The 23,055-nt window shown below is 52.4% G+C and overlaps 13 protein-coding genes across 13 annotated transcripts; 6 read left to right on the forward strand and 7 right to left on the reverse strand.

The window, feature by feature from the left end:
• Nucleotides 1-326: 326 nt before the first annotated feature.
• N7473_008995 (uncharacterized protein) lies at nucleotides 327-1,586 on the reverse strand (the record flags this gene model as incomplete). The annotated part of the gene is made up of 1 exon (XM_057154934.1): nucleotides 327-1,586. One exon carries the CDS (start codon nucleotides 1,584-1,586, stop codon nucleotides 327-329), a length of 1,260 nt encoding a protein of 419 aa, XP_057006064.1.
• A 395-nt stretch (nucleotides 1,587-1,981) lies between these two features.
• On the reverse strand, nucleotides 1,982-3,962 carry N7473_008996 (uncharacterized protein; the record flags this gene model as incomplete). The annotated part of the gene is made up of 4 exons (XM_057154935.1): nucleotides 1,982-2,156; nucleotides 2,231-3,234; nucleotides 3,327-3,480; nucleotides 3,553-3,962. 4 exons carry the CDS (start codon nucleotides 3,960-3,962, stop codon nucleotides 1,982-1,984), a joined length of 1,743 nt encoding a protein of 580 aa, XP_057006065.1.
• Nucleotides 3,963-4,562: 600 nt separating this feature from the next.
• Nucleotides 4,563-6,259, forward strand: N7473_008997 (putative C2H2 finger domain protein; the record flags this gene model as incomplete). The annotated part of the gene is made up of 2 exons (XM_057154936.1): nucleotides 4,563-4,678; nucleotides 4,744-6,259. 2 exons carry the CDS (start codon nucleotides 4,563-4,565, stop codon nucleotides 6,257-6,259), a joined length of 1,632 nt encoding a protein of 543 aa, XP_057006066.1.
• Nucleotides 6,260-6,306: 47 nt separating this feature from the next.
• N7473_008998 (uncharacterized protein) lies at nucleotides 6,307-8,665 on the reverse strand. Its single transcript, XM_057154937.1, has 4 exons — nucleotides 8,565-8,665; nucleotides 7,702-8,508; nucleotides 7,051-7,651; nucleotides 6,307-6,981 (listed from the first exon to the last, which is right to left on the reverse strand). The coding sequence occupies exons 1-4, from the start codon at nucleotides 8,623-8,625 to the stop codon at nucleotides 6,516-6,518; spliced, it is 1,935 nt and encodes a 644-aa protein (XP_057006067.1). The 5' UTR covers nucleotides 8,626-8,665; the 3' UTR covers nucleotides 6,307-6,515.
• A 653-nt stretch (nucleotides 8,666-9,318) lies between these two features.
• On the forward strand, nucleotides 9,319-10,850 carry N7473_008999 (cysteine protease ATG4; the record flags this gene model as incomplete). The annotated part of the gene is made up of 5 exons (XM_057154938.1): nucleotides 9,319-9,466; nucleotides 9,550-9,846; nucleotides 9,903-10,071; nucleotides 10,158-10,385; nucleotides 10,469-10,850. 5 exons carry the CDS (start codon nucleotides 9,319-9,321, stop codon nucleotides 10,848-10,850), a joined length of 1,224 nt encoding a protein of 407 aa, XP_057006068.1.
• A 454-nt stretch (nucleotides 10,851-11,304) lies between these two features.
• N7473_009000 (histone H2B family protein) lies at nucleotides 11,305-11,893 on the reverse strand (the record flags this gene model as incomplete). Its single annotated transcript, XM_057154939.1, has 3 exons — nucleotides 11,305-11,483; nucleotides 11,563-11,634; nucleotides 11,719-11,893. The coding sequence occupies 3 exons, from the start codon at nucleotides 11,891-11,893 to the stop codon at nucleotides 11,305-11,307; spliced, it is 426 nt and encodes a 141-aa protein (XP_057006069.1).
• A 455-nt stretch (nucleotides 11,894-12,348) lies between these two features.
• On the forward strand, nucleotides 12,349-13,352 carry N7473_009001 (histone H2A). The gene is made up of 3 exons (XM_057154940.1): nucleotides 12,349-12,577; nucleotides 12,685-12,977; nucleotides 13,042-13,352. The coding sequence occupies exons 1-3, from the start codon at nucleotides 12,525-12,527 to the stop codon at nucleotides 13,092-13,094; spliced, it is 399 nt and encodes a 132-aa protein (XP_057006070.1). The 5' UTR covers nucleotides 12,349-12,524; the 3' UTR covers nucleotides 13,095-13,352.
• Nucleotides 13,353-13,466: 114 nt separating this feature from the next.
• N7473_009002 (NADH dehydrogenase [ubiquinone] 1 beta subcomplex subunit 9) lies at nucleotides 13,467-14,370 on the reverse strand. Its single transcript, XM_057154941.1, has 5 exons — nucleotides 14,209-14,370; nucleotides 13,962-14,094; nucleotides 13,824-13,902; nucleotides 13,724-13,765; nucleotides 13,467-13,668 (listed from the first exon to the last, which is right to left on the reverse strand). Exons 1-5 carry the CDS (start codon nucleotides 14,226-14,228, stop codon nucleotides 13,475-13,477), a joined length of 468 nt encoding a protein of 155 aa, XP_057006071.1. The 5' UTR covers nucleotides 14,229-14,370; the 3' UTR covers nucleotides 13,467-13,474.
• A 270-nt stretch (nucleotides 14,371-14,640) lies between these two features.
• Nucleotides 14,641-16,638, forward strand: N7473_009003 (uncharacterized protein; the record flags this gene model as incomplete). Its single annotated transcript, XM_057154942.1, has 11 exons — nucleotides 14,641-14,804; nucleotides 14,862-14,917; nucleotides 14,984-15,055; nucleotides 15,127-15,182; nucleotides 15,254-15,568; nucleotides 15,640-16,032; nucleotides 16,091-16,150; nucleotides 16,208-16,262; nucleotides 16,328-16,395; nucleotides 16,464-16,535; nucleotides 16,594-16,638. 11 exons carry the CDS (start codon nucleotides 14,641-14,643, stop codon nucleotides 16,636-16,638), a joined length of 1,356 nt encoding a protein of 451 aa, XP_057006072.1.
• A 532-nt stretch (nucleotides 16,639-17,170) lies between these two features.
• Nucleotides 17,171-17,997, reverse strand: N7473_009004 (uncharacterized protein; the record flags this gene model as incomplete). Its single annotated transcript, XM_057154943.1, has 2 exons — nucleotides 17,171-17,772; nucleotides 17,826-17,997. The coding sequence occupies 2 exons, from the start codon at nucleotides 17,995-17,997 to the stop codon at nucleotides 17,171-17,173; spliced, it is 774 nt and encodes a 257-aa protein (XP_057006073.1).
• A 443-nt stretch (nucleotides 17,998-18,440) lies between these two features.
• N7473_009005 (protein-L-isoaspartate O-methyltransferase) lies at nucleotides 18,441-19,671 on the forward strand. The gene is made up of 2 exons (XM_057154944.1): nucleotides 18,441-18,854; nucleotides 18,925-19,671. Exons 1-2 carry the CDS (start codon nucleotides 18,690-18,692, stop codon nucleotides 19,546-19,548), a joined length of 789 nt encoding a protein of 262 aa, XP_057006074.1. The 5' UTR covers nucleotides 18,441-18,689; the 3' UTR covers nucleotides 19,549-19,671.
• Nucleotides 19,672-19,685: 14 nt separating this feature from the next.
• On the reverse strand, nucleotides 19,686-21,570 carry N7473_009006 (DnaJ and TPR domain protein). Its single transcript, XM_057154945.1, has 2 exons — nucleotides 20,508-21,570; nucleotides 19,686-20,450 (listed from the first exon to the last, which is right to left on the reverse strand). The coding sequence occupies exons 1-2, from the start codon at nucleotides 21,474-21,476 to the stop codon at nucleotides 19,860-19,862; spliced, it is 1,560 nt and encodes a 519-aa protein (XP_057006075.1). The 5' UTR covers nucleotides 21,477-21,570; the 3' UTR covers nucleotides 19,686-19,859.
• Nucleotides 21,571-21,720: 150 nt separating this feature from the next.
• N7473_009007 (putative mitochondrial translation release factor (RF-1)) lies at nucleotides 21,721-23,047 on the forward strand (the record flags this gene model as incomplete). The annotated part of the gene is made up of 2 exons (XM_057154946.1): nucleotides 21,721-21,796; nucleotides 21,858-23,047. 2 exons carry the CDS (start codon nucleotides 21,721-21,723, stop codon nucleotides 23,045-23,047), a joined length of 1,266 nt encoding a protein of 421 aa, XP_057006076.1.
• Nucleotides 23,048-23,055: the final 8 nt, after the last annotated feature.

Genomic DNA, 23,055 nt, shown 5'->3' on the forward strand with positions numbered 1-23,055 from the left:
GAGTAGGGCAAACACGAGGCTTGTGTAACCTCTATAAGGGTCTTCCTTGTAGGAGTTCGTACACGTACTAGCAGTAAAGCCCTAGTGAACCTCCACCGAAAGCTTGCCGGCTTACCAGGTCCTAGTAGCCTGAGGCGCCAATATTTGCGAATAACCTCATGTCAGGTGTATCGTAACACAAATAGCCATATCTCAAAGAGTGTTACAATAAATACTACTAATTCCAGTGCTAAATAAGCGTATTTTAATTCAGAGAAGATAGTTAGAAGAAAATAGGTAGTGGTTACCTGTAGAAAGTGTTCACAGACTTTTGGTACCCCATATAGCTATATCGCAATATTTTGCAGTAGCCAATCTCTCCACCCATGATCGCCTATAATTGATCTTACACGGGCTTCAAGCCACTCCGTGTTGCCCCAGAATCCCCAGGAGGCCTGAAACCTACACCAATCCACCAAAGCTGTTTCCCAATGTCGCTCGAATACCGTCCATTCATAGAAATCCGGCTTCTTATCCCGTAGGAGGCTGTTGTGATATTGCTTCAACAGACGTCTCTCGCCGTCTCTCATTGCCAGCCGTTCGGGCAGAAGCTGCTCGGCGTCCACAAGCATCTTCAGAGGCACTGAACATGTGAATAGTTTCGCGAGGTCACACACTCCCAACCCCAGCCCAACGTATTGAAAATCAAAGAATGCCACCTCTTCGCCGTTTCTGTTTGTGAAGAGGTTCTCCGACTTCACGTCGCCATGGATATATGATTCAATAGGCCTTCCACGAGGGGTTAAGAACCATGCAGCCATCTCGGCGACCGACAAAGAGCAACCTGGCCACGCCTTGCACATAGGATCGGACCATTCCGAGTGTGTATCTCGAGCGAGAGAAGCATACTCGCTCCGTCGTGTTGCAAGATACGTGTACCCTCCATTAAGCCATAAGCCTTGCCCGATATCATCGTTGCCGGTACACTGTCTTCCTCTTCTACTGTTTTCTTGAAGGGGAGGCAAAATGTATCGGTCAAGGCTGTCCGGTAGCAAGTCCCATGAGCGGGCATGGAAGCGGGCCAACCATTCCAGCGCACTGTGTACCTGTGTTTGATTCAGAGCACTTCTCTTGCCTCCAGATACTGGAAATCTGGGAGATAAATCCGCCATGATGGTGGCCAATAGACCGTCGAGTTCTGCCTCGCCCTTTTTGCTCTTCATCTGTCGCGTCGATGCCAGACATTGGGCCACGGCGATTTCATCTCCCAAGAGTGGAACCACGTCACTATAAAAGTTCTGCTCCACCTCGTAGCTGAGCATCTTCCGTAAGTGGCCCTCATCTGCCTGGTTCGCGCCTTTGCTTGGGGGTGAGATCAGCTTCAGGATCAGAGGATAAGTGGCTCCTGCGGCTCGTGTTTCCACGCCGCATAACTTGCTCAGATGCTCTGCAGCTTCATTGGTTGTGGCTCGCGCGGTGATTGCACAGATAGTTCCATAGCCAGCCCACAGGGTCTGCAATTTGTTGCACGAGACAAGGTCAAGCGAGTGCCAAGATAGCATGATATGCGCGACGCGTTCGGGGTCATTGGCCAATGGAGAGGCCATGACCAACCGTGAGTTGTATGGAGAATATTGAACAAGAATGAATAGAAATTCAAATACGTTTGGGGCAATTGACTTGGGTTATTGAAGGTGGAGGGAAATGGGGGAATTATTCCATCGCGGATCGACTGTGAGGGCGCTACTCGGGCCCGCTGAGGATGATGACAGTACGGTGAGTGTGGACCTGACCCACTACAGTACTCCCACCTGCAAAGCAGCTCAAATTAAGCACTACCGTATTTATAGTACATAGCTTGATGATAGAAGATTACTGAATCAGCCACAGTCACATTACTTGGGAAAGATCAAGAGAGGAATAATGGGATTTACTAGCTCGATTGATTCCGAACCAAAAATTAGTATTAAAATGCCCCCAGTAAAGATTGAGCCAATAGAAACTAATTATCAGGGTATTCGTCCCTCATATTACTGACAAAAGCCCGACACTCCTCATCCCACCGTTTGAAATGCTTCCCCGCAATGCTCGTCAGACTGGAAGGTAACTCACTGAATTTAGGGAGAATCAGATCGATGTTTTCCTCTGCCACATATCGGACGCTTCCATCCTCCACGCTGGAAAAATCACAAAAATCAGTCAGTCGTGTCACCTCATGTAGATGATACCTCCCGGGGTCGTGCAAGCTTACAGAACATGATAGAAACTTTGATGACGGCCCGCCTGTAAGCGATCAATGCCCATTCGTCGCATCCACTGCTCCCCTGCACCACATTCGCGATCCCAGCCAGTGATGATAGCACGGTAATGATACCGACGGTGTCGAAAAACCTGACCCACTGAGAATCGAATATTCTGATTCTCACCAGTCCGCCGGCGCACCTGCTTGGGAATCTCATCCACGGCGCGCATAACATGGAGACTTTCCAAAATATGTTCATGCTCGAAAAGACCCTGGAATAGAGGGACAATATACTTCTCTACCAAAAAGATGTCGGAGGGAAAATCCGTGGCAAAAAGCTCCATGAGCAAGGGCAGGTGGTGACGTAGGTCCATGGGTCGCGAATCCCCCGTAAGAAGCATCGAGGACCATAAGGAGGCGTATTTTGCACTCACCACGTCCATCGATGTTGTGTGCCCGTCAGGGGGATGGGGAGTGGAATGAATTGAAGTCCAAATGTTTCTGCTGCACCGCTGGACAATCTCTGACGTTAATGATGGGCCCAGGAACGCCGCCTGCTCCGTTTCAGAAGCACCAAGAAAAACAAGTTGGTCTCGTAGATCAGAAACCGGGGTTTCCCGTGCGCCTCGGAATGGGTCCACATACATGGGAGGGCCTACATCCATTCCGGACAGAGCCTCCCCATTCATGTCAAAGCCAGGCAGTGGAGTGACAATGACGTGGACGTGAAATGGAAAGCCGCAAGGCTGAGCATCCAAACCAATTGCTTGCGCCACATAGCAATAGATGGCTGCAGAGATCAGTGGGAGGGAGTTGTGTCCTGGACTGTTCAGGGCCAGGCCCAGGAAGTTGTGTTCCAAGGCATGATATTCCCGACCCAATTCAATCCCCGTCAGATTGCGATCCCGTAGCCAAGATGCAAGTAACAGAGCCTTGTTGCGGGGGCTAAGATCATCCAATTCGGAACGAGAAGCACCAAATTGGGCGACGAGATCATCGAGCGTTTCTTTGACCTTGATCCATTCTTTATTAGTATACTAGGGGGGACTAAAGGACCAAGGAACAAGGGCAAAACGAGAGATGGAGAGGAGACGCATAAACCTACCTCGTCCAGGTCCCCATATCCGCTCTCAGGGATAAAGAGGTCGAACGCCCCCAAGGCGCGCTCTAGCGACACTGGCTCACCCCGTCGGAGCCTGGCCCACTCCGGAACCGCAATGCTCCGATGAAGACAGGTTAAAAGTGCGCGCGAATAGTACCTTCAACATGAAACGAGAGCCCGCAACGATCAGCACACAGGGGTATCTGACAACAAAAGAGGGTGCACCCACCTTCTCGCAAGATGATCCTCGCCCGATTCCACTGTACTGTGTCGCAGAAGGGTATCTTTCGCGTCGTATCCATAATCGATAACGGCGCGAAATTTCTCAATGCGTCCTGTTTGACTGCCAAGAATACTATCCAGAAGTTGAGTGACAGCCCGGTCAATGTGATATCTCGACACAAAGAGAGCCTTCCAATCGACAGCCGACACCGGAAGCGCAAGTTTTTGTAAAATCTCATGTTTCTTGTCCCATGATTTGTAGTATATTTCGCAGTAGCGCCGCCATAGTAGTGGTCCGTTGGTCACATTCTCGAATCGGTGGCTGGTCTGCTCGAGCGCGGCGGCAGAGCGCGGGTGCAAATGGCATAGAATGGAATGAAGAATCTCCTCCGGAAGGTGATCAAGAGACACAACCATCCCTGCAGGCTAGTGAGGTTGTCCTCGAGGTGCCCAGGAATCGGGGAGGGGGAACTGATTGACCACTCGGTGGCAATCTTGCTCCCGAACTTGTAGTTTGAAGCTTTGGCCGCAGGGTGCAACGCATACAGCACAGTTTCCACGCCGGTGTTGGACCCTCATTCGTCTAGATTCCGAGAATCGGGCATGTTTTCCTTTAGGCGCAGAGCTGTAAAGTAAAGAGGGATTGAAGGCGAATGGGCTCTGAGAAGAGGAAGACAAGCCGGAGACGAAAGCTGGGAACGATCACTTACCAGTCACACTGGGCAAAGGCGGGGAGGGGGAAACGGGAGAACCGCCAAGCCTGGCCGATAAGGCAAAAAACACCCCTCCGCTCCGAGGAAGAAATTCGAAGATCGCACGAGGCAACACCCTAATACAAGGTTGGGGGGAAAGAAGTCCCCTGGTCTTATGCAGTCACACGGTTACCATCTGCATCGCCCTGTCTCGGATCATCCTGGACTTCGCTAGGGGCATACTCAAACTTGAGAGGCCTCACTGATCTACTACAGGCGGTTCAGATCTCCAGTTCCAGGTGGCAGTCTGCTCCATCAACTCAACATGGGTCAATCTCAGTCGACGGGCTCTAAGGGTCAGGATACCCAAGCACAACAGTCGGAGCAGAAGACAGATTACTATGAGCTTCTGGGGATTACTAGGGGGGCAACCGATGACGAGTAAGCTTTTTATTTCCTGTTTCCCTTTTATGTACCGGGTCGGCTAAACTCTTCTTTCTATGCAGAATCAAAAAGGCGTACCGCAAAAAAGCGCTGGAGCTGCACCCTGACCGAAATTACGGGAACGTCGAGGAGGCCACGAGGCTGTTCGCCGAGATTCAATCTGCATACGAGGTCCTTGCAGACCCCCAGGAACGTGCATGGTACGATTCCCATAGCGAGGTGTTCCTAGGAACGAATGGAGCTTCCGAAGATCAACATTCTTACAATATTCGTGTGACAACTGCGGAGGATGTTCTTAAGGTCTTCTCCAAATTTAGCCCTCGCATGGAGTTTTCAGACTCGCCATCTGGATTCTTTGGGGGGCTACAGGAGCAGTTTGTCCAGCTGGCACTGGAAGAGCGACTGGCCTGTCAGTGGGAAGATCAGGATATGGTAGACTATCCAGTCTTTGGATCCCGTGATGATGACTTTGAGACGGTCGTACGACCCTTCTACGCGGCGTGGAGCGGGTTCTCTACTTGCAAGTCTTTCGCTTGGAAGGACGCTTATCGGTTATCTGAGGCCCCCGATCGCCGGGTTCGAAGGATGATGGAGAAGGAGAACCGGCGCCTTCGAGAAGAAGGTATTCGAGAGTTCAACGATGCCGTCAGGTCTCTCGTGGCTTTTGTCAAGAAACGAGATCCCCGATACAAGGCCAATGCTCAGAGTGATGCTCAGCGCCAGGAGACTCTTCGGCAGTCCGTAGCGGCTCAGGCAGCCAGGTCACGGGCGCAAAATCAAGCCAAGATGGCGGATTATGTCCTTCCGGAGTGGGCACGATCTGAGGAGCAGAGGGTTGATGAAGACGAAGAAAGTTCAGAGAGTGAGATTGAGAGCTTTGAATGTGTTGCATGCAACAAGCAGTTCAAAAGTCAAAAGCAGTTTGAAGCCCATGAACGAAGCAAAAAGCATCTCAAGGCTGTCAAACAACTATGTCGGGATATGCGGATGGAGAACGTCGAGCTGGATTTAGAGCCTACCAATTTCCCCGACCCAGTCTCCACATCCTTTGATGCTCTTAGCGATAAAGACAACGACAATCATCTTGCAGATTCTACCACCACAATACACCCGCAGGAGCCTCTCCGGGAGACAATAGACTCTGATTCCAAGGATCAACTCTCCGAGGAAGACTCGCCCGCCTCGGATGACCAAGATAAAAAGCCATCACCCCAGGACTCTCGACCCAGGAGAGACTCCTTTGATTCTGTTGACGAAGACTACGCTTCCAGGGAGTCTGTCGAGACCAGACTTCGCTCAGATCTCGATTCCAGTCTCAGCGATGATCCCATCACTCCTCTTACTGAGCAATTGTCATCTGCTGACCTTGGTGACGAATCTCCCGTTCCTCCTCAGGTTGGAAAGGCGAAGCAGAGACGAGCCAAAAAGGCAACTCGTAATTCCGAACAGTCCACGGGGATTTCGTGCACAAACTGCCAGGCTACCTTCACGTCGAAGACAAAGTTGTTCGCCCATCTTAAAGATAACCCAGGTCATGCACAACTACTCAAGTCCACTACCAAGAGCAAGAAGCGATGAACCCTGGGTTCTCACTGCGTCTACATGGAAAGATGATGTCGGGATAGTCAAATCTATGCTGGGGGTATTCGTATTGCATCAGTGTCTATGTACAGACGACGGGTAATATGGAGCCCTCTACTGCGCTTTGAGCGCATCCTTCATAGTGATTAAGAATTGATAGCATAGAAAAAAGAGAGACAGTCGGCCCAAAATATGATAATGGAATGAGGGGGTAATTCATCCATCCTTGACATTGAATCCGGCTAGGGTCCTCTTATCCAAGACCAGTTCGGGAATTCTTCACCACGTGCGCGACAGGGAGCAGAATACCCTTGTTGTTGATAGCTCCGAGCGCAGTGCCGCTGCTCCATCCCATCTTCTCTAGCATGGCGCGTCCTTTGTTTCCGGCCCCGATCTCTGGAGCAGTACCACCGACCACATCGCCATCCATATAGGTGACCGCGCCGCCAGCGGCCCCCCGTTTGACCTTGACTGACTTGGTGTACTTGGATGCATCTGAGCCCCAGGACTGGTAAAGTCGGCGATTGAGCTTTTTGCCGGACAGCAAATCATCCACTTTGGAAATAGTCTTGCGAGTGTATGCGGGGGTGCGAGAGGTTTTGATAAGAATGGGAAAGCGTGAGGGACCATTGCCTCGAGATTGCGATTTGAGATGCATCGCATTTGCTAGCTCATGGATCGTCTTTCGACGGTGCTTCGTCATGGCTGGCAGTGCAAGGCTAGATGGGAATTAGCATCTGGTGTGCGTGCAGAAGGTGAATTTGGGGAAATCAAAAAATTCCACGTACGTAGTGTTTGATGACAATAGGAAAGATCGAATCTCGGTGATCAATTCCTCCAGATTCATCCCCTGGGAGTACTTGACCTTGAGGTCCGCCTCTCCGGTGCTCCTACCGAGCAACCCTTGGGCGCGAAGCTCTTCTCGTTCCTGCTTCCTTGCCTTCTTCTTCTTGCGATCAGTTTGCCACACTTCGTGAAGGTGGGCTTCAAGGTCGCTGTCAGAGAACATCATGTCCAAAGCAGGCGGTTTCTTGCCCTTGCCCTTCTTCTGTAAACTTGGTCGATTGAAATCCATCATGTCGAGTCCATAATATGGATCTGCCTCGAGAGCATCTGCAAATGCCGTGGCCGATGCAAATTGCACTTTCCCGGAGCGACCTCCTTTCTTCTTATCTGCAAGATAGTTGATCGCTAGGTCTTCCAGCAGTTCTGTATCCAGATCCTCGTCGTCGGATTCCACAAAGAATTCATCCGTCGAATCAAGATCCACGTCTTCTTCGTCTTCATCTTCATCTTCGTCGTCGTCGTCGTCGTCATCGTCATCGTTATCGCTCGAGTCGGGGACTTGGTCTGGTTCCGTATCGAGGTGCATCCGAGACAGCACTAGGTCTTCCACGTTAGAATGTTATGTGATCCGACTCCAATTCAGGTGTACTTACCCTCAATCGAGTTTTGAACTTGTGCCTCCTTCGAGACAGACTCCGGCTGAGTAGGATCCAGCTGAGTCAGTAGCTCGTCGGCGTTGTCCTGACCATGGGCAGATGACTTCGAGTCCGCGGCAGCCTGGGCAACGTCAATGCCACCTTCGAGCTCGACCTGAATGTGGGAGATGATGTCCTCCTGGTAATCAGTGTCCATGTTGGCGATATAATCTGCCAGCATGTTGTCCTCATCTTCTCGTGTCCATCTGCGTGTGTCCTGTGTATGTGGCTGCTCGCGGTTCTGGCTCGGCTCCGACCGGGGATTGTGTCTCGCCGGGGCGTCTGCCACGGTTGGTTCATGTTGTTTCGTCAAGGGCACCGTCTGTGGTGCACGTAGCAATTCTCGGAGCTCTTCTTTGCTGGTCTCAATCACGATGGGCCTCGTGCCGGTTTTCCGTCCTGTGAACACCACTTCGTCCTCGCTCGAGTCATCGAGATCGCTCAATTGAGTTCGTATGATCGGGTCTGGGAGCCCCGTGTCGGTCACAGACTGAGGCGTGGCATCAAAGAAGAATCCAAACTCGGTGTTCTCTTGCGTTGGCTCTGGTGGGCTGACCACGGCGGGCGATGACTCCTTCGCGTCATCTCCCGCCTGGCCTTCGCTTTCTTGATCTGCTTGGTCGACCGTCTCGAATTCACTCCGTTGTAACTCCCCGGCTTTGACAAACTTCACAGGATTTTTGCGAAGTGTGCTACTTTGCCAGTCTCTCGTATGCGTTTCGGTGTTGCGGGCCTCCTGCTGCATGGTAAATCGATGTGGCGATGCTGTATAGAATGATAGTCAGCCAGCGGCGCGAACAATTGGAAATCATGGTCATTACGTGAGTGGAACATTGCGGGTGGCCTTTTGGCCCGAGCCTTGGACTTCCCATGGCGGGCCATATGGGCGTGGAAAAGATGAGGATGAGGGGGGAGGGTGAGAATGAAGAAAGTCGGCGAGGGGAAGGGGTGACTCTTTTCTGGACTTTTGGACTTTCGGACTTTCTGCGGGAGTGGGGCCGGGCGGTGGGACCACTCGCTACTATTGTGTGGAGGAGACAACAACAGTAGAAGATCATGGAGAGATGATAAGAAGTCAAGTATCCCCAAAATAATTTTCAACAAAAAAAAGTTTAGATCGTAGAATAATCCAAATATTTGATCCTCTAGCTATATAGATCTCTCAAAACACATACCACCTCCCCCTCTACGACTGTTCATACTGCTCTCGAGGCGCGCGGCCCGATCGACGCAGTGACGTCGTGATGGGTGCCTGTGACCGTCGCTTTCTCCATCTTCGTCACTCTTTCTCTCTCTTAGCTCTTGCGGTAGTTTCAAGTCCTTGGTCTTTGGTTGTTTTCCTCTCTCTCTCTCTCTCTCTCTCTCTCTTCTTTCTATCCTCCGAATTTTGAACCGGTTGTTGTGACTTCTCATGGGATAGAGGTGGTGGAGATATATAGTCCGCCCATTATATATATCCAAACTACCCGCATCATCCTCCACCTCTTGTGATTCTCCCCTCATTGAACCTTCCTCCACCTCCAACAACACCCCGCCACACTTCATTCCCCGACCGACACAGTCAGACCAGCGGAGATGACAGGGGTCGACCTAGAGAAATGCAAGCGTATCGTACAATACTTCTGGGACCCCGAACCCAAGAATGACACTACGCCAGAATCCCCCATATGGTGTTTGGGCCAACGATACACGCCCACTCCGCCAGCGGAGCCCCATGATACAGGTATGCGACCGTTCCTCCTAGAGAATGAAACCCTTTGACAACTCCACGAAAAGCTACTGATTCGCCCATCCTCCGCCCGCTAGACCAGGCGAGTCGCGTCGAGCAAGCAGCAAACGGTGTGAATGACACAGGCAGTGCCTGGCCCGAGGCCTTTCTGGCCGATTTTGAATCACGAATATGGATGACCTACCGATCGCACTTCGCGCCCATTCCGCGCAGCAACAAACCCGAAGCGACATCGTCGATGACGCTGGGAGTCCGCCTGCGCAGTCAGCTTATGGACTCGCAGGGCTTCACATCCGATACCGGGTGGGGTTGCATGATTCGGTCAGGACAGAGTCTCCTTGCAAATGCTCTAAGTATCCTACAGTTCGGACGAGGTGAGGGACCCGCTCAGGCTACGATGAGTGAGACAAGAAGCTGACGATGAACACAGACTGGCGAAGAGGACAACGGCCTGAAGCAGAATCGAAGCTGTTGGCCATGTTTGCAGATCATCCCAAAGCCCCATTCTCCATACATCGCTTTGTCCAGTGCGGAGCCGAGTCATGTGGGAAATATCCCGGGGAATGGTTTGGGCCATCAGCAACTGCCAGATGTATCCAGTTCGTACCCCCTACCACAGCACTGCCAGCGTCGAGAGCTGCGATCCTCGTGTACATAAGAGGGCTGACCAGAGATGGATTATCAGGATGCTATCTAATACACAAGAACCACCGACGCTCCGAGTCTACGTGACCAAGGACACCTCCGACGTTTACGAAGAGCAATTTATTCGACTTGCCAGCAATCAAAACGGGCAGATTCAGCCAACATTGATACTCATGGGTGTCAGGCTGGGGATCGACCATGTCACCTCGGTCTATTGGGATGGACTACAGGAGGCTTTGCAGTACCCACAGTCTGTGGGGATCGCCGGGTAAGTGTCAAACCCATGTCTCTCTATCAAAATCGACTGCCAGGAAGATGCGAAAGCTAACAAGCGTTCTCCTGGTCCAACAGCGGTCGCCCATCTGCATCACATTATTTCGTGGGGTCGCAGGACTCCCACCTGTTCTTCCTTGACCCACACTCCACACGCCCAGCAGTACCTTATCGCCCCGACGAAGCATTAAGTGTAGAAGAATTGGATACCTACCACACCCGTCGGTTGCGGCGCATTCACATCAAGGATATGGATCCCAGCATGCTCATTGGATTTTTGATCAAAGACGATGCTGATTGGGCTGATTGGAAAGCCCGAGTCCAGTCCACGACGGGGAAACCGATCATCCACCTTGTCACGGGGGAACCGCCGATCGATGCAGGACATGGCCGGAAGGAGGCGCTGGATGAAGTGGAGGTTTTGGATGATTCTGATTCCGATGCCGATGCACTGGTGTAAGCCGCGAATTCGAAATAGCTGCCGAGTTAGAGAGAGCCGCATAGACCCGCAATGTGCGCCACAAGATCATGGAGAACTGCCCCCCCAAACCTGAAACAAGATACTCGCTTCGTCCATGTACAGAAATCTATAGGGAGAGAGAAGAGTAGAACCAAGAATATTGTGTTAATGCAATCAAGCATTTGGAATTTCGCGTTCTAGTTAGGAGTAGGTTATACCGTGCAACCAGCCCCAGACCCGAGTTGTTATGTTACACCACGCGCATCGAGTAGTAACCATCAGAAAAAGTCGCCCATCGGGGAAAAGAAAATTGATACCATCCCATGACACATTAGAAAACCCGCAAAACACCCATAACCGAACCGCCTCCGAGAGCCCAGGAAAAGATCAGGAGGCAGGAAAAACAAGAGCAAAGCCGCAAGAAATTGAAAATAGAAAGAAGCCAATAAACCGCTTATTTGGCGGAAGAGGAGTACTTGGTGACGGCCTTAGTACCCTCAGAGACGGCGTGCTTGGCCAGCTCACCGGGGAGGATGAGGCGGACGGAGGTCTGGATCTCTCGGGAAGAGATGGTGGACTTCTTGTTGTAAGCGGCAAGCTTAGAGGCCTCGGTGGCGACACGCTCGAAGATGTCTGAAAAAGAAGTCAGAATATAGTCAAGTAGGAACGCGTGAAACACGTCATATCGAAATGCGAAAAAGGTAAAACATACCGTTGACGAAGGAGTTCAGGATGGACATGGCACGAGTGGAGATACCAGTGTCGGGGTGGACCTGCTTGAGGACTAGAGAATAACAAAGTCAGAATACGCGTCGCGTCAAAAAGAATGGATATCCGAAAAACATCCAACACAGATCGGAAAACTCACCCTTGTAGATGTAGGAAGAGTAGGTCTCCTTGCGGGTCTTGCCGCGCTTCTTCTTCTCGCCAGTGGCGGCGGAAGTCTTCTTGCCAGCCTCCTTCTTCTCAGCAGGGGCCTTGCCGCCAACGGGAGCCTTGCCGGCGGTGGAGGGCTTCTTCTCAGCAGCCTTGGGGGGAGCCATTGTTGATGATGGGGGTTGGAAATTGGGGGGTTTTGAGTTTGGTTGGAAAAGGTTGAAAGATGGATGGAGCGTGAAGGGTTGGAAGCAGAGATGGAGAAGGAGGAAGTAAAGCGCGGTGATGAGGGGGGGGGAGTGATTTATATACGCGACCGCCCACGGGTCGTTGATCCAGAAGGGCACAAAAGAGCCGGAATTTCAATACGGTCACGAATTGGTATGATCTGTATGATTAAGAGGGGGTCGACGCGTCTGACTGTGGGGGGATCATAGTTAATTGGGAGGGGCGATCACGCGGGTCCTGGGTACGGGCTGGTACGGCGTAATTAATACGGGACCATTCCTGATTTGGAATGCGCCCGCCCATCAACACGGCGCGGATTGGCCGTGATCCCGCCTTATCATTGGCCGATCCCGCTAAGCGAGAGCGTGATCTGGAGTTCCGTTGGTTGATGCCCGCCCAACGTCACCCTCCGCGTTTCTTATAAAGCTCCTGTCTATCCTCCGTCAAGACGCCCCCCCTCTTCCACCACGTACGACAACTCTTCCAACTCACTCTCAGCCCACCACAACTCTTCAACCACTCAATCAACCCCTTTTTCCAAAAACCCAACCCTCACAACCCACATTCAAAATGACTGGCGGAAAGTCCGGCGGCAAGGCTAGCGGTTCCAAGAACGCTCAGTCGTAAGTTGAATCCCCTTATCCATTTGTTTGATGGACGCGTCAAGATTCCAATCTTGAGCCCCTTTCCCATCACGATCAACGACTCATTCTGACATCAATAATTACAGCCGTTCCTCCAAGGCTGGTCTGGCCTTCCCCGTTGGCCGTGTCCACCGTCTGCTCCGCAAGGGCAACTACGCTCAGCGTGTTGGTGCCGGTGCTCCCGTCTACCTCGCTGCTGTCCTTGAGTACCTGGCTGCCGAAATCCTCGAGTTGGCCGGTAACGCCGCCCGTGACAACAAGAAGACCCGTATCATCCCCCGTCACCTCCAGCTCGCCATCCGCAACGATGAGGAGTTGAACAAGCTCCTGGGTCACGTCACCATCGCCCAGGGTGGTGTCCTCCCCAACATCCACCAGAGTATGTTTCCCCACATTCACCCATCTTTCGAGATGCATCCTTTACTGACGCGTCTTTTTTCTAGACCTCCTGCCCAAGAAGACCCCCAAGGCCGGCAAGGGCAGCCAGGAGCTGTAAACGGTTTTCTTCTCGCGGTTTCTGTTTTGTTTTTTCCGGCGCGGGTTGGTTCATTGACACGATAATGGGGTTATGGGATGGGCACGTTATGGCTCTGCGTTTTCTCTTTTCTTCATCAGTTTCCAGGTTGTACATTGTCTACGGGCATGGAATGATACCGACGAACTTCAAGCTTGTTCGAGGGATTTCAAGTTCTTTTTTTCGGATAACTAGTCCCGGGCAAACGCCCGAATCAATGAAAAGATTCTAGGTCCTCCATTTATACTTTTCCATTTTTAGATTCTGGCGTAAGCATTCTATCTACAGCATGATTTTCACTTCGATACTCCGGGCAACAATCACGAACTGCGACTGTCTTGAGGCTCTGGTTCTGGTTGATATCAAACTACGCTAGTTCGGATTCGCTTGAATTTGAAATGTGACATAGGCTTTTTTTTCATTGTATCTACATGTGCCTGTGGCTGTAATTTGGAAAAACGACAAATATTGTATGAAACTGATTCGCAAACCCCCAAGTGAATGACATCCATGCTCGAAACCCGGTCCATTAGTGGGCGGCGGGGGGGAGCCGCATCTGCGCAACTGGTTAGTCTGGAGTAGAGCACTGAGGAAGAGCAGTTTCAACGTACATGGAAGAATCGGAGCGGGAATGTTGCGCTCCCATTTGTTTCCTATAAATTATCGTGAGCTGGATACGCGACAGGCCAATATCAAACGGTGGACACGTACCACCAGGGGCCGTGGGAGCCCGGTAGGGGTCGGGGTGCTTCCACTCATTCAACAGCTTCTCAGTCTCGCGCAGCAGAATCTGGGTTATTGTCGCTAGTTAGTGGGTCTGTCGGTCGGAGCTCGATTGTGGTCGCGTACCTGTTGCTGGCGAGGATCACGGACATCCTTGTTGGCATCGAAGAGGGAGCGGATGTAGACGGCCTGGCCGCGCCAGACGGATCGCTGGACAGCCCAGTCCAGGGACAGCTTCAAGGAGCGCCGGTAGAGCGACCTGTAACGACAATGTCAGCCAGAATATCCTGGTGCCTGATAGTGATAGTGGTGACGATGGTGGAGGTGCATAGTGAAGTCGAATTGCGCCAGGACGACGTCGCAGGGAACTCACGTCACAGTGGTGGTAGACATGATGTAGTTGGAAGCTCAATTGAAGCGAGCTTATCGAGAAGCAGGATCGTATAATTCAATCGAGGGCGCAGAGGTCTCTCCTGGACAATCCGCGTCAATTCGTTCAGGCCCGTCCGAGGATAGGAAGGGCTGCGGGTTGACTATTCTCGGCTTCCCCATTCGTTACAAAGTGCCATTAGGGCTGCTGCGCATGACCGTAGCCAGGCGTAAGAATATTACTCCGTTGCCGGGCTTCTTCCGCATCTCGGCTTCGGGAGCTTTGCGCTTCGGCTACGTAACAGCAACAGGGCGTTTTGAGGCCTTTTTCTTTTCTCTCCCCCCTATCAATCCCTGTTTTCCGCCTCTTCTCCCAACTTCCTGTGGGAGATATTTGTGACTTTTATTGTTTGTGATTACGGTCTTTCTACACATCATGGCTGCTCGACTCCCTCTCGCGCGCCTTTCCGGCCAGCGCCTGACAACTCTGACCCGGGCCACTCGGGCTCCCAGCCGGCTTAGCGGAGCCCAGAGCCTGTCCACCCTCACGCGCTCCAATGCCTTCCCCAGGTCCTCTGGCCTGCTGCAGGTGTCCTCGGGGTAAGAACATGCGCCCTTGCGAGTCGCATTCGATATACTAATCAAGGATACAAACAGCATCAATGTCTCCCGCAACCTCGCCCCGTTCGTGGGCTCCCAGATTCGCACCTACGGTAGCTACGACCACTTCATTCTATCCCCCAAGACATAACATGAGACTAATGCCTTGTGCGATCCAGCCGACTCCATTGTCAAGGTCCCCCAGATGGCCGAGTCGATCACAGAGGGTACTCTGAAGCAATTCTCTAAACGTATGTCCACTCAGCTGCCCAGGGCTGAAAAACCTGTTCCGCATGTACAATTACTGACATCTTCTTTTCAGAGGTTGGCGACTACGTCGAGCGTGATGAGGAGATTGCCACTATCGAGACCGACAAGGTAGAGATATTCTTGTACTTCAACCGTTTTTCTTGATCTACAAAATCTAACACGAGCACCTTGCGCACCAGATCGATGTTTCCGTGAACGCCCCGGAGGCTGGTACCATCAAGGAGCTTCTTGTGAACGAGGAGGACACCGTTACCGTCGGCCAGGACCTCGTCCGCCTGGAGGTGGGCGGTGCTGCCCCCGAGGCCAAGAACGAGGCCGCCCCCGAACAGCCCAAGGAGTCTGCTGCTGAGAAGCCCAAGGAGACCGCCGCTGAGCCCGAGAAGCCCAAGGAGACTAAGCCTGCTCCCCCCAAGCCCGCCCCTGCTAAGGCCGAGTCCCCCAAGCCTGCTGCTACCGAGTCCAAGCCCGCCGTTGGCGGTCGCGAGGAGCGCCGCGTATGTTTTGACCTTGGTATTTTCGTCCCGATCAGTGATCTGAAACTAACCAGCAATTTTCACGTTAATAGGTCAAGATGAACCGCATGCGTCTGCGCATCGCCGAGCGCCTGAAGCAGTCCCAGAACACCGCTGCTTCCCTGACCACCTTCAACGAGGTGGACATGTCCTCGCTGATGGAGTTCCGCAAGCTGTACAAGGATGATGTTCTCAAGAAGACCGGTGTCAAGCTGGGCTTCATGAGCGCCTTCTCTCGCGCTTGCGTGCTGGCCATGAAGGATGTTCCCGCCGTCAATGCCTCCATTGAGGGCCCCAACGGCGGTGACACCATTGTCTACCGCGACTACGTCGACATCAGTGTTGCCGTTGCTACCGAGAAGGGTCTGGTCACCCCGGTTGTCCGCAACACCGAGACTATGGATCTGGTCGGCATTGAGCAGTCGATCGCCGAGCTCGGCAAGAAGGTACGGCAGATTCGCTCTATGATGAGAAGGAAATTAATTTACTGACACGGATTGATAGGCTCGTGACAACAAGCTCACCATTGAGGATATGGCCGGTGGTACTTTCACCATCAGCAACGTAAGTTCGGCCATGTAATTTTGCCATGATATGACTATCTGCTAACAGATATTCAAGGGTGGTGTCTTCGGCTCCCTGATGGGCACTCCTATCATCAACTTGCCCCAGACTGGTGAGCATCGATTTATTCTTTCCGGTTGATTCTACGCAACATTTCTCTGACGTAATTCTCTCCAGCCGTCTTGGGTCTCCACGCCATCAAGGACAAGCCCGTTGCCATCAACGGCAAGGTTGAGATCCGCCCGGTAAGATAGCACACACTCGTCACATTTTCCTCGTTGCAATCATACAGGGTACTAATTTTCACCAACAGATGATGTACCTCGCACTCACCTACGACCACCGTCTCCTCGATGGCCGTGAGGCCGTCACTTTCCTTGTCAAGGTATGTTGCTGGACTCCCCATCCCTCAAACTGGAACCAGGCTCTAATCCCCACCACAGGTCAAGGAGTACATCGAGGACCCCCGCCGCATGCTGCTCGGTTAAATCATTCCACGCTAAGCATCTTTTTGGGTAATTTGTGTTTGTCGTGGTTAGAGCCGCCTTTGGCACCCTCTGTAGATTATTCGATTTTAAAATATAACCGCCATTTCACAGACCAAACTGGTTACGTTTCTTGAGTGCGTAGTACCATTTAGAGTAGCACATCTAAGATATTCTCTTCTTGGCTCGGGAGAAAGGGTCTCGTAGGTAAAGCCATCCAGTCTGTGTGGTGGCGGTGTCTCATGCGCCTACGGTCAGCGTATCTCCTAGATACCGGTCCGGGGGATCAACATGACTGAAATGAATCAGGTAGGGGAGGGTTTTAGATGAAATAATATTCATCTCCGCCCGCCCTCCTCTCCTCCCAGACCTGATCAAACAGCAAAGCAGGTCAGGGAAATTAACAATTTAGAGAAAATGACAATTTGACCGGTGTGACATGTTGATCAAAAGGGAGGGTAGACAACAGGAGAAGTGAGGAAACATGACGAGTGAGGAGAGTACGATCTCTTTCTGTTTGGGGTGAGTCTCGTGCTCATATCATTCCAGCCTCCTTCATTAGCTGCTGGGTCTCCTCTGGGGTCCAGCCATCCAGCTTGCCCCGTTCCAGCTGGAGGAGAATGGGGGCGTCGAGGGTCGTCATGAGCTCGAAGAGGAACTCCACCACGATGGCCTTGAAGTGGGCAAATGGGTACTGCTGGTCCAGAGTCACCCATGCCGCACGGTCACCCAGGTCGTCTGGAATCTCTGCCGCGTAGCTCTCACGGACGTCCCACCACTTTGATCGGCGCTCAGGGGTGTCCGGGGTCCAGGTCGAGAATTGGCGGAGTGAAACCGGGACCCCCTGGCGGACCCCCAGCAGCGCGGATTGGATCATGAACCGGCCGCCAACGTCGAACCACCGAGTCTCTGAGACTCGGTGGGCGGCGACCTGGCACATTCTCAGGAAGTCGATCCCGATGCGCGCCAGGGCAGGGGAGTTGTTCGTGGCGGCGGAGGCGGAGGCGGGAGTGGCGGTGGTTTGCGGGTCGGGGTAGTTCCAGAGATCATGGGCCAGGGCGAAGACTCGCAGCTTGACATCCAGCTCCAGGGGGATTGGCTGCTCTGGATGGTTTCGGCGCAGTAGAGATTGGAAGGCTGTGAAAGTCAGAATTGGAACGTGAAGGCTATCGGGGATCATCATAACTCACTTTCGACGAGACTCGCCGTCCACTTCACTTCATCCTCCAGCTCAGGGCTGGGGTTGGCGGTGCCGGCTGCGGCCAGGATGATATCCAGCGCGAAACATGCCAGATAGTCCAGGGTCATGAAGTCCACATCGGCGCGGACGTCAAAGCTAGCAAGCGCCGCTTCAGTGGCCATACTGGCGGCACTTCTTGAAATCAGCGGGGCGATCGGAGTTAAGATGGTGTTTGGTGATCACGTGATGGTGGTGATGGGGCGGTGGGGGGGCGGTGAGTGACGTGAAGGAAGGAAAGTCCCGAAGGTCACGTGGACTGTTTGAGAAAATAGTTGATGAGTCATCATTGCCCCTCCCGCTTTTTCTGTATGCCTGGATTTTCTGGCTCTCGATTTCTTCACCATTCTAAATTTATATGCGTTACTCATGTTTTATTATATCATACTAGTAATAGTAACAAGTCTAGCTATCTAATTGATGTTTTTGTATGTCTTTTTGTGCATGTTCACATAGGCAAGCGTGTTGCATCTAATATCGATGGAAAGCGTGTTTGTCACTGTGGAAATATATATATCCACACTAGTGAGGTATATTTCGCTATATCCCTTCCATAGCTAACTCATGTCGTAGCACATATACATCCTGAAACTGTATTCAAAGTCTTGCGAACTGGCAAATTCTCACACATCAAAAAGGCCAATATCAACAACATCTCCCACCGCAGGGCGAGAAGAAACAGTTGAGATGCTATCACGTGGAGGATGAGGAGAGCATGGCGTCACGAAGTCCGTTGCCTCCAACGATATCATCAATCATCACCAAACGCTCTTGACACAGCTCTAAGACTCATCCCTTCAGACTCTCAAATCCCTACATGCTACATAGGCTAGCAAAACTACAACAAAGACTCACCTGGCGCCCTACAAATACCTTCACCATGGCGTGGCGTTGCTCCGGATCTACTAACACCGAGTTGATCGAGAATCTATGCAAGGCCGGACTGATCAAGAATGAACGCGTCAAAGAAGCCATGATAGGCGTGAGCAGCTACCCACACTACAAAACACTACGATTTTAAATCTACAATAATCCCTGACACTGTCACCTAGGTTGACCGCGCTCACTACGCGCCCTCAAGGCCATACTCGGACTCGCCCCAGTCCATCGGGCATGGAGCCACCATCTCCGCACCACACATGCACGGCCACGCCTGCGAGTATCTAATTGACCACCTCGAACCTGGATCCCAGGTCCTAGACATCGGCTCTGGCTCGGGATACCTTACACACGTCCTAGCGAACCTAGTGACCGGACGGCCCGGCAGCGCCACCCCAGGCCAGGTGATTGGGATCGACCACATCCCCGAACTAGTTGAACTGGCTCGATCCAACATGAACAAGTCGGAAGATGGTCGCCAGCTCCAGCAATCTGGACAAGTCAAATTCATCACGGGAGATGGACGTCTGGGCTGGAAAGAAAATGCCCCCTACGATGCTATCCATGTTGGCGCGGCGGCGGAGGAGCTTCACCCAGTGCTGATTGAGCAGTTGCGGGCCCCCGGACGGCTTTTCATACCGGTTGAGTCGGAGAATGATGGGACTAGCTGGAGTAGCCTGGGTCTTGGTGGTGGCCAGCATATTTGGGTGGTGGATAAAAAGGCAGATGGATCGGTTCACAAACAGAAGGTGTTCCAAGTTAGCTACGTGCCGCTGACGGACGCGCCCGGATCATGAAGACGAGGCTTGGAGCAGAAGAAAAGTCAGAACGATGTTCAATGAGAGCACTTCTCGATGCGCTACAGGATGACATGGAATTATCGTACTAGGATAGTCAATGACAAGACGATGCTGCAGCTGAATTTTTTCCATTTCACCGCTCATGGTAACTACGAAAAGAAGCAGAAACAGCTCGAAAAGGACAACAATGATGCCGAGCCCGCAATACCCTCCAACGGGCAGCAAAAAACATGGCGTAGATACTCCTAGAAACACCGCGGTATGTTTTACAATGGCAAAGGGACGCCAATGAAAAGAAAGAAAAGATATCAACGGAAGGGGAAGCCTCCGAAGCCCTGACCACCGAACTTGAACTGCTGGCCACCCTGCTGGAAGAAAAATTGCTGCTGGCCGCCGCCATGACCGAAGGGACTGCCCTGTTGGAAGGGATTGCCTCGCTGCTGCGACTCGGGGTCGTTGGGATCATCACCATTGTCGTAACGGGTACGCAGCTCAGAGTCGGACAGGACCTCGTATGCCTCGTTAATAGAGGCCATCTTCTTCTCCGCCTCTTCCTTGGACACGCCCTGGGCGTGAGCCTTGTCAGGGTGGTGCAGTTTCATCAATTGACGGTATGCGCGCTTGATCGTCCGTTCGTCTGCGTCTCGACTGACCCCAAGCACCTTGTAATAATCCTTTTGCTTCGATCGCTTCAATAGGGCCTGTGCTTTTTGAAGAAGGGACTGGATCTCCTGCGAGTGCGGGTGATGCTCCCGAGCAGTGTTCAATGTGCGCACTGCTTGTTCAAACTGATCTTCATCCAGCTCAGTCTGGGCCTGGTATAGTAGACCATGAAGAGAATATGGAACCAGTTGGAGGGACTCGGCGCAATAAGGACCAGCCTTCTTGGCCATACGCATCTATCAACACGAATTAGTATTGTAGACTGGTCAAAGGAAATGATTGGGGGTACAAACCTCTCGGTAGGACTCGCAAGTCTTCTCAACCAGGAAGACATAGAGATTATTAGACGCCGCTGGGTGAATATGACCCGCTGCTCTCGCCTCGGCGACGTCATTCTTCACATCCGTAATCAACCCAGTATCTTCCCCATCATCCACCATCAACTTCACCGCATTGCTGAACTTGCGCGCCTCCAGGGCACTGTGCAATTTCCCCAATGACTTAGCCAGCTGTCGTTCTCGTTTATAGAGACGATTGCAGGCCTTCGAGTCGGGATCAGTATGCAGACATTTGCGGATTTGCGCGAGACCACGATCACTATCACCCAGAGCATAGAACAGCATGGAGGACATCTGTAGATGAGGCTCCACCAAGTTCGGGGAGATCTGTAGAACATGCGCCAGGTCGCTCACACCTTCTTCCACTTCACCTCTCTCAAATCGACAGTGTGCGCGAGCCTGTCGCAACGATAGATCCGTATTCGCCTTCATAATAGCCACTCCCGCCTGCGCGATACAGGCCTCCCAGTCTCCCTTCTTCTCCGCAGCCAAAGCTAGGGCTGCTGCATCCCGCGCAGCCTGGAGCTCCTGGTATTCCTCCGAGTTCTTCTTTCCTGCACGCTCCAAATCCTGCAAAGCTTCCTTCCAGTGGGCAGACCGAGCCCGGAGACGAGATCGCTGGAGTAGCGCGCCCTCGAAATCGGGCTTTAGTTCCAGTACTCGATTGAAGTCCTCCGTCGCCTGGGTGTTCTTGCCAATGGACAGGTAAGCAGCGCCGCGCTGGTAGATGGTGATATAATTGTTAGGATCGCGTGAGACGGCAGCATCGAAGTATACGAGAGCATCTCGTGGGGAGCCCTTTGCCAGATGCGCTTTGGCGGAGGAGATCAACTCAGAGAGCGGCGTATCGGGGGGAATCTGGAGCGCATAGCTGGTGGAGAGACAAGCCAGGACGGCCGTGACGGTTTCAAGCGAGATGCGCATTGTTGAATTTTAATTGAGGCGCATAAGCATGGCCCAGGGTAATAGTTGGAGTTAAAGAAACAGAAACAAAAAAGAGTGAAAGTGAAGGTTGATAAGGACAAGTCAGCGATGGAATGCGAAGTCGAAGACTCTCGAAGCCCGTTCGGTGGCCTTTACGCGTACCGTACGATTAAATTACGCCCGCCCGCAAATCCTCCGATCTTATCTTCTTAGACGCCCTTTCATTTGTTTAACCTCAACAAGGATGCTCCAATGCCGCCGATTAATCTGGCGGCCTGCTAGGTTGGGCTTGAATTTATTCTTGCGATCTGCACATACCGGTAAAAACTTCGATATCCCAAAGCTCTCTACTGGTGAATGAACCGCCGCTAACTTACCCAGCCGCCGCCGCAGACTCCGGCCTGTCTCCGGTCCTTTTGACGAGAGCGCGATTGCTCGCCACCGAACATGTGAAACTCTCGGAAAAATTGGCAGAGGCCTTCGATGCGAAGGTCGCCAAACGAGTGGGGGAGATCGCCCCAGTTACAACAGTCCTGAAAGAATGGGATAGCGCGAACGAGTCGATTATCGAATTAAAGTCTCTCCTAGAGCAACCCGAGACCGATGATGAACTACGATCTCTCGCCATTGAGGACCTAGACTCCACCCGGGAAGCCTTGCCTACGATATCAGACCGGCTCAAGAAGGCCCTGATCCCCCGCCACCCATTTGCAGATCTACCATGTCTCGTGGAAATTCGCCCTGGAGCAGGAGGAGATGAGGCAGGCCTCTTCGCATTTGAGATGCTTCGGATGTATATGTCTTTCTGTTCTCGGCGAGGCCTTCGGCCAACGATTTTGAAACAGGACGTCGAGGACGGAGCATCGGAGGATCGCCTGAGTGAAGGAGTCATCGAGATCGAGGCGGACGGTGCATACGATATCATGCGGACCGAGTCCGGGGTGCACCGCGTCCAGAGAGTACCAGCCACAGAAACCAAGGGCCGAACACACACCAGCGCCGTCAGTGTAATGGTCTTGCCCAGTTTCCCAGAGAGCGGCAGCGGGGCGGACAATGCCTTGAACTTTGAAGATCCCAACAGTGACTACTATATCGACCCGCAAGAAGTGCGCGTGGAAAAGATGCGAGCTAGCGGTGCCGGTGGACAGCACGTCAACAAGACCGAGTCCGCCATTCGATTGACCCATATCCCCACGGGCACCGTTGTCTCCATGCAGGATGAACGGTCCCAACATTCCAACCGACGCAAGGCCTGGCAGGTGCTACGAGCCAAAATCGCCGAGGCGCGCCAGGAAGCGCGCGAGCAGGAATTGGTCCAATTGCGCCGCGGTGCGATGGGTGGAGTGGCTCGGATGGGTCGCGGAGACAAGATTCGCACATACAACTATGGGCAGAGCCGTTGTACCGATCATCGGAGCGGTACCACGATTCACAATCTTGACGGTGTCCTCGATGGCGGCGATGGCTTGGAGACGGTTATGGAAAGCGTACGCACCTGGATGGCTGACCGTGATGTTGAGACCATGGTAGCAGAAGAACTGCTAAAGGAGGAAAAGACGAAGAAGAAGTAAAGAACACA

This window comes from Penicillium subrubescens (assembly GCF_028828155.1).
Source record: "Penicillium subrubescens strain IBT 31985 chromosome Unknown utg000006l_segment0_segment0, whole genome shotgun sequence".
In the NCBI taxonomy this organism is placed as follows: domain Eukaryota; kingdom Fungi; phylum Ascomycota; class Eurotiomycetes; order Eurotiales; family Aspergillaceae; genus Penicillium; species Penicillium subrubescens.